This window comes from Thamnophis sirtalis, unplaced genomic scaffold, assembly GCF_051295495.1.
Source record: "Thamnophis sirtalis isolate CommonGarterSnake01/CBP01778 unplaced genomic scaffold, rThaSir2_p1.2 scaffold_2, whole genome shotgun sequence".
Classification (NCBI taxonomy): domain Eukaryota; kingdom Metazoa; phylum Chordata; class Lepidosauria; order Squamata; family Natricidae; genus Thamnophis; species Thamnophis sirtalis.
Window position 1 is genome coordinate 133,622,423 of NW_028261382.1, and position 8,233 is coordinate 133,630,655.

Consider the following 8,233-nt stretch of genomic DNA (forward strand, 5'->3'; position numbering starts at 1 on the left):
AGTTCAGGTGTTGAATGTATGCATGTTCCAAGCATAACTTAGAACATGCATACATTTATTTTATTTATGTTTTGCCTATGGAAAATATACTTCCAGAGATATGAAGGGAGCAGTTGCTGCAATTTATTAGGAGTAATAACAGGCATCAACAAGATTTCCTTTTTGGCTTGTTGAGGGTAGAAATAATATTCTCTATTTTAGTATCTATTTTTAATATTATATATTTTTCCTAATATGGGAAGAATTCTCCTTTTAGCCCATTGAAGTCTATTCTGACTAACAAACATCAGCCACTGTCTGCATTTCTTAAGGGATTAATTAAAGGAATTTTAAAGAGATTGTACATAGGGATTTCTGCAGGCAAATCACACAACTAGCTGTACCTGTACTTCCCTAATGTATTATTTACGATGCTTATAGTCACCGAAGACATTACAACAAAACTGCATGACTGCCATCCAGAAATGGCTCAAAGTGTTATTACAAGAACGTTTATTATCCTTCCTGAAATACCTGAACAATAAACTCTCACACTCAATGTAGGGGCACCAGAAAAAGCTGCTTTCTAATCATTTATTTCCATATAGGATTATTGTAGCATGTTGTTTCTTGGGGCTGTCTTTGAAAATCTGGGTGGTTCAAAATATTGCATCTAGCTTGATTATAGTTGGAATTGATGACTATTTGCATTTTATTTCAAATTTGTTCAATTTAGTCTATTGGGAGTAGAGTGAATTGGGAAGGTGAAAAGCTTTTAATGACTACAGATGAAAAAATCCAAGGCTACAGTACCTAGACTATCAATTCACTATGTGGTCCATTTCTGGCTGCTCAGCTTTAAAGTTCAAAGAGAAATAATAAGAGAAAATAAGAGAAATAATAAGTCAGTATCTAAACCGCCACCTTTTTTTCTCACAATGGATGAGTGGACATCCATAATTTTGATTATTTCCAGTGGTACTTTTGATTTTTTTTAGGATACAAAGGAATTCATTTTTTTAATTACCTTTGAATTACTGCATTAAAATTTTAAAGTGCTATTGTATGCCATCCTTTTTTTTTGTATTGTACAAAACTCTACCTGGATCTGTATGAAAACAAATATTTTGATTTATTGAATATATATTAGATGTCTATAGAGATTCTCAGTCATCCAGGTCTTGGTTGTCCCAAAAGTGCCTTTTCAAGAGGCAACTGGACTCTTTGTTTTTCTCTGAAGACATTTCGCCTCTCATCTAAGAAATTACTTCAGCTCTGAATTTTTCAACTTTGAAGAAGCTTCTTGGATAAGAAGTTAAACGTTTTCTTGGATAAGAAATGAAACCAGAAAGTCCAGTTGCTTCTTGAAAAAGCATCTTTGGGAGAATATATGTTAGGTTCCTGTTATGATGGTAGGACTTTTTAGTTTTAATTGTGTAAAACGGTGATTTAACTGAACAGGATTGAAATGTTTGAAAAGCCTGATTCTTATTTCTGTGTTGTAGATTGGTTTGGCTGTTGGTGACATTGCAGAGGTGCAAAGGTTTGCTGCAATGAAAAGAATAGCAATGCAGGTTTGTGAAGTGCATGATTTTATATTGATTTGCCCCTTTGCTGCTGGGAAAGTAAATTGAAAAATAATTGGGAAATTGCCTGAATTATTCTTCTGACAAGTTATGTGAAAGTCTAGAAACCTAAAGATAAGGAAAATAAGGAAACTTTCATGTCTTAAAATCCAGGAATGAATATGTATATCCATACCCTTCATACTATGTCCGTTGTTAATGCAAAGCATAGATGTGACATAAAAATAGTGTTCCAAATAAATTAAAGGTGCATGATCCGAAAATAAGAACTTCCACACGCTTCCCTACTTTTTAAACCTTGAAAAATCATTCTTACTCTCATCGTGTCCACCTATTTCTTCAGACATTAGCTTCTGTTGCTTAAAATTTTCAATGTCTCCCTTCCTGAGGGCCTCATTTGGTTTTTGCTTTACCACATTCTGAAGAATCCCACTCCTACCGAATTCAATTTTTATATTTCCCCTTACAGATTTAGCTCATGTTTCCATGTATCAAAGTGGTGAAAGCATGCTTACATTTTACTTCTTTTGACAAATTTATTATTTGCAACAGATCACATAGTACTAGTACTACTACTTTTCTGCCAACATCTGCTCATTTTAAAACTTGTCCATCCATTTTCCTTCTAGCAAACATTCTACTGAGTTACACGGATTCTTCTGTTTGCTTTAGTCTTTCACCACTTAGCTATATCATGAAATTTTTTTATTCCATTTTTCCTGTCAAACATTAACTTGGTATTTGATTCATTAATTTCCTTATGATTTTTTCTAGTTGTTTCAGTCTAGCTAATATTCATTGCAAATGATGTTCTCATCCAATAGGTACAATTGGCATATATTCACATCCATAAGTATCATGCCATTGCTGCAAGCCTTCCTTATACTTTTATCATAAATGTATTAAACAAATAAGAAACATCACAAATCTTTTATTTGCTTCCTGTTCAGTGTTGAACCATTCAATAAGCTGTCAATTTACTCCCACGCATACTTTACAGCTATAATATACTTTATTCTTAGGCCATTGAGTAACCATCAACCTCATATTTGTGATAAAATATGACATTATAACCTATAATTTTTTTCATATTGTACAGAAGTGTACAATAAACTTACTCATTGTTATATTTTTTCAATGACTAGTACAAATTCAGTATACATGCCCTGCCTTGTACAAACTGATTTATATTTCCTGAATTTTGTTCAGTGCCACCTTTCACCAGAATTCTTCTTAACACCTTCCCAAGCATAACTAATTCTAAAGTTTTTTATTACATTCTTGCTATTTTGTACAGGAAAACAATAATAGCATTCTTCCAATTTACACCCAGATTAAACCTGTCATGCATCTATTCCACAACAAACTATATGCGTATTTCAATACTCTTTCAGACATACTATTTACACCTACAGCTTTGCCATTTCTGAATTATATCACATCATTTATAGCTTCTTTTTCTAGAAATTTATTCCAGTCTATGCATTTACATTTTTCAATGAATATGCCATTTGCATGGCATATGCATTTCAAATTCTTTTCAGTCTTTAACACATCACTGTTATTTCTAAAATCCTTTTTCTAATATTCCCTTCCTTCATTTTTTTCTTTTCTTTTTTCTTTTTTCAACAGCTCTATTCATGCTCTTTAATATTTGCTTCTCTTACATTCCAATTCACAGTCTCTTATGCTGCAGTTTTTGCCAGATTGCCCATAGATATTTCATATATAATAACATCTAGCACTCCTGTTGATTAATTGAAGTTTTCATATAAAGCATGTTATTAAGATTAGTTGTTCCTGTGCTATATGCAATATCCCCAGCTAATGATTAGAACCAAATCAGTCATTTGAGTATACTTTGATTAGGATTGTACAAGGACAAATAAAGTCCATTTTTTTCCTGAGCACATCAATGTTATTCTATACAATCAAAAGATTATGTTGCCACCCAACACACTTTTGCTGACATACTACCAGCCTATATGTGCCTTTTACTTACATGCTCTAACAATGCCTGTTATGATGTCCAGCTAATCTTTGAAATACTTAATCTAAATATGGATTAATCTTGGATTTCCCAGGATTGGAAAATTTTGTCAGCATTTCTAATTACTTTAAAGCTTTACACTATATGAAGCATTATCCTTAATACATAAGCTTTTAATATGGTGTTATGAGAAATGACATGACCAGAGATTAATTTATGAATTTTTCTATTCATTTTTTGTGAGGGGAGGTGGAAAACCTTAACTTAGTTTTTTATCCAAAAATCAACCTTACTTAAGCTTAAATTTATAACAATTTTTCTATATTGCATGTGGAATTAATCTAGGAACTGAATGGACAGTCCAGTTCTGATGGCACAGTTCTTTAGTTTTATGTTTTTAGCAAGTTTATTTATTTCTTTTAGGTTGATCTTCATACAAACCTAGAAAAAAAACTACCATATTGGTTTCTCAGTAGAGTTGATCAAGAATCCATTGTTGTGTATCCCAATAGACCTAGATATTGTGGGTTTATGGTAAGTTAAAAACAAGAATGACTGACCTTTTGATTTCTATCCATCTTCCAAGCTCCAGAAACAGGAAGCAAAGAAAAGAGGGACCCAGACTAATGAAATTCTTTTTCAATCTTTCAATGTTGTAATGTCTGCCAAGGACTAAACTGACAATAAAACTCAAAGCAAAGAGAAATTGGCCTTTCATAATCTACTTTCTATTACTTCTGATTGTTGCTTTGGCAGTGAATGCAAGGAAGAAAGATGCTGGTACTTTCTCTTTGCTTCTTGCATTTCTTTAGTCTCCTGCCAGAGCTAAGAAGAAGAAAGATCTTACAAACAGGCAAGCCAAAAGGAGAGGAGTTTGAAGTTCACCAAGAGAACCAGAGAACAATAACTCCATTGCAAACCAGATTCATAATTGGTTTTGGAATAACAGAATTGGAAGGGACCTTAGAGGTCTTCTAGTCCAACCTCCTGCTCAGGCAGGAAAGCCTATATAATTATAAGCAAATGGTTGTCCAATGTCTTGTTAAAAACACCTCCAGTGTTGAGTACCACAACTTCTGTAAGCAAGTTGTTCCATTGATTAATTGTTGTAACTGTCAGGAAATTTCTCCTTACTTTAGGTTGATTCTTTCCTTAATTAGTTTCCATTCACTGCTTCTTGTACTGTCTTCAGGTGTTTTGGAGAATAGAGAATAAATACAATATTCTACTTAAGACACTTTACAAGCTTCAAAGAAGTTTTGATTTCTGGGTGGTACAGTCTTAAGTTTGTTAGAATAATTTAATATTTCTATTAATTCTTTTTCTTTTCAGAGTGTGTTCCACTATTGTTTTGGATGGGATAATACAGCAGCTGATACACAGAGTGCTGACACAACATTAGAACTTGAAGTATTGAAACAGAAGTACAGGTATTTGTTAGTTCTATGCTAAGGAAATAAAGTAATGAAACTTCTAGTAGTAGGAAATTATGACTTTGCAGGCTAAGGATTTTATTTGCAGGACAGTATTTTATTTTCAATAGTATTATTAAAACACAATACAAATGACTGTGTATTTTTACTGTAGGCAGAAGGAAGCATTTACTGAAATATTTTTCAATAATTTTCATAGTATATTTCTGATAATCTTGGAGGTAGTAAAGAGTCTGACGTGCATCTTGGACTATGTTTCTCACTACAATCAAATCAGTCTTACAACATACAAAACTTCTAATGTTTTAAATTTTCAAAATAATATTTATCTATTATGAAATATATATAAATTGAAGAGCCTTTGTTATTCATATATTGAGAAGACAGTGATCAAGTGACAAACTGGATTATTACAAACAGCATGAATTCAAATTAGTCTTGAAACAAAAAAGAACTTGACCTAATGTAAAGAAAGTGTTATTATTCCCATAGCATATATAGGGTTAATTTTTAGTAAATACTAACTTCAGTACAGTACCCAAGAAAAATGGGAGCTATTAGGTGTTCTCCATTATTGTTAGTCTGCATTGGTTGAAGAACATGTATCTTTATCATACTACAAAAATATTACAAAATATGAAGATATTATAGAAAAAAAGGAAGAAAAACTCCCTTCTCCAGGGGAATAAGTCATAAAATGCTCAGGTTTATAAACCTTGAATTACAAAAAATTGTTTCAAATAAAATACTTTTAACAATATATGTACAATTTTCATCTGTTGTTATTTTGAATTGGTGTAAATATTTCTTAAATCAAAAGTAATTCTTTTTTCTGCAAAAGGAAATCTTATTGTCAAAATAATTTAAAGGGCATCATCTTCAGAACAGATTCATTAAGTATCTTAATCATCTTTTCATATTTAACACATTTTAATATGTATTTAATATATCACCTATAATATAATATAATATGTATTAAAATGTATATCTTCTTTTAGTTTTTCTGAGTGATAGTGGAGTTAAGACAAAAAACATTAAATATATTTTAATTTCTTTTCATTTTAAATTTAAATAGTAGCAAACAAGTTTTAGAGGGATTCAGAGAGTGTGACCAAAATATAAGTTTGTGCATGCAGCTCTGAGGTCCTTATTGGTGTAGCTTGTATAACTTACCAACTTGTCCTCTAACCAATGTATGTTTTTGGTCTCCAGGCTTAAGGACATTGGAACTCTGGTGGAAAAACAGCACAATCTCCTTAAACTAGTTGCACAAAAGATGGAAATAATGTCTGAGGTAGAGGATGAAGATCCAAATGATTTATTCCAGAACAAATTTAGGAAAGAGCAGTTGGAACATAAGAACAGTAAATGGGATACAGTGCTCAAAGCAGTGAAATCGAAATGTGCCTAATTTGGTTACAACTATCTTCATTTTTTTAAATATAAAATAGCTTCCTAGTAAGAAATAGAAGTTAACATTGTGGCATTTTAAGTTGGGACGGGAGTTATCATTGTGGGACAGTAGTACATCAATGTGGTTTACGATTGATTAGCAAGTCCCCTCAATTCCAGCAAGCTGGTTAATAAGCAAATACTGAGCTATACAATGCTGGATATTCCCTTCCTCTTGGCTCCCTATAGATGATTGCTCACTGTTATGTTGCAATAGTGGCTAACCAGGACTGGCTGAATTATTTCAGCATAACTACTCTAGGTTTCTGTATTCTGTATTTAGAGGCTTTTCTACCACGGCATGGTATATAATGTTAATTTAGTTATTATCATACAGTAAAATGTTTTCAACAGGGGAATATATAAAAGACTTAGTTTAAATATTAACACATAGCGTAATTAATGCAGTAGCAGCTTTGTTGATTAATTTAGGGCAACTAAGCCAAATTTATCTCTTCAGAATGTCAGAGATTAATATTATAGTTGGATTCTCAGAGTCAATACAATCTCATTTACATCAAACTGGTTTTCCTGAAAGTATGGTAATACGGAATATTGAAGACTGACCTCTATGCTTATTGTAGGGAATAATTATATAAGGGGCACTGTGCTAGAAAGCAAGAGACTGTGAGTTCAAGTCTTAAAATCTAATTAGGCGACCTTGGGCTAGTCATTCTCTTGCAGTCCAATTCACCTCACAGGGTTGTTCTTGTGGGGAAAATAAGAGAAGGAAAGTGTGTTGGATGTGTTCACCATCTTGAGTTATTTGTAAAAATAACAAAGGTGGGTTATAAATAAATTTGATAGCTTACATTTTAAACATTTTTGACAGATTAAACATTTAATTCATCAACTAATTTGTTCAGATATTTAACAAATACTTCTGTGCTTAGGATTGGGCAATTGCTTTGTCACCTCTAAATTTCTTCGAGTTTCTTTCAACTTGCATTTTCCTACAATATTCTTCAATGGCGGTTGAACTGCCTCTGAAAATTGGAGTCTAAACACATCTAGAAAATGTCAGGTGTTAGGTGTTTCTATTCCAGTTCTGAATGTATCAATTTACTGAGAAACACAATGTCCTATGGGGGTGGGGTGCATGCCCATATGCACGCATGGACACTCGTATGAGTCAGTGTTGACTCCTGGTAACTGCCTGGACTAGTTCCTGCCATTTTTTGGCATGGTTTTGCATATGGTTTACCATTGCTTTCTCCTTAGGCACATGAGTGGTTCAGATAACTTATCTGGATTTGTTTCTAAGGTGGGACTAGAACTCACGGTGTATCAGTTTCTAGCCTGATGCCTTAACCACCAAATGAAACTTAGCTCTCTCAATACTTCTGCTCCATTTTCAAACAAAACGAATTCATAAGGCTGTGCAAAGTATTTGAAAGAAGTGATTCACAAAGAAGGTTGGTATGAGAGAAGAACCATTCCTTGTAGTAGTAAAGGAACTGTGTCTTTTGAAAAGTTTAATGTAGTTTCTTTTCCTAGTTATCTGTGTATCTGATTTGTTTTGCTGATGTTCCTAGAGAGAGCATTAACTATACATTGGAAGGATTGAACTAGTATGAAGGTTCAACTCTTGCAGAGTCCTTGCTGCTCTTTAAGCATTACAAGTTGTGTAAAGAAATGTTTGAAATCAAGCAACTAAGCTCAGAAAGCACCACAGTTCAATCCCGAACTACAGATATTTTCTTCTATTGATTCAACTCTTCCAAAAATGTACTTGCTTTAATACTTTGAAAGAGAGTGCTTTGCTCATGCCCATACATTTTAAAAGCACCTTT

General features: G+C 32.8%; 1 protein-coding gene across 1 annotated transcript in view; it reads left to right on the forward strand.

The window, feature by feature from the left end:
- The window catches only part of TRPA1 (transient receptor potential cation channel subfamily A member 1), a 53,158-nt gene extending 46,696 nt beyond the window's left edge, over nucleotides 1-6,462 (forward strand). The window contains exons 25-28 of the mRNA XM_087706945.1: nucleotides 1,485-1,553; nucleotides 3,979-4,089; nucleotides 4,888-4,985; nucleotides 6,201-6,462. Coding sequence (XP_087563071.1) covers nucleotides 1,485-1,553; nucleotides 3,979-4,089; nucleotides 4,888-4,985; nucleotides 6,201-6,399 — 477 coding nt within the window. The 3' untranslated portion in view covers nucleotides 6,400-6,462. The remainder of the gene's footprint in view (nucleotides 1-1,484; nucleotides 1,554-3,978; nucleotides 4,090-4,887; nucleotides 4,986-6,200) is intronic.
- The last annotated feature ends 1,771 nt before the right edge of the window (nucleotides 6,463-8,233 follow it).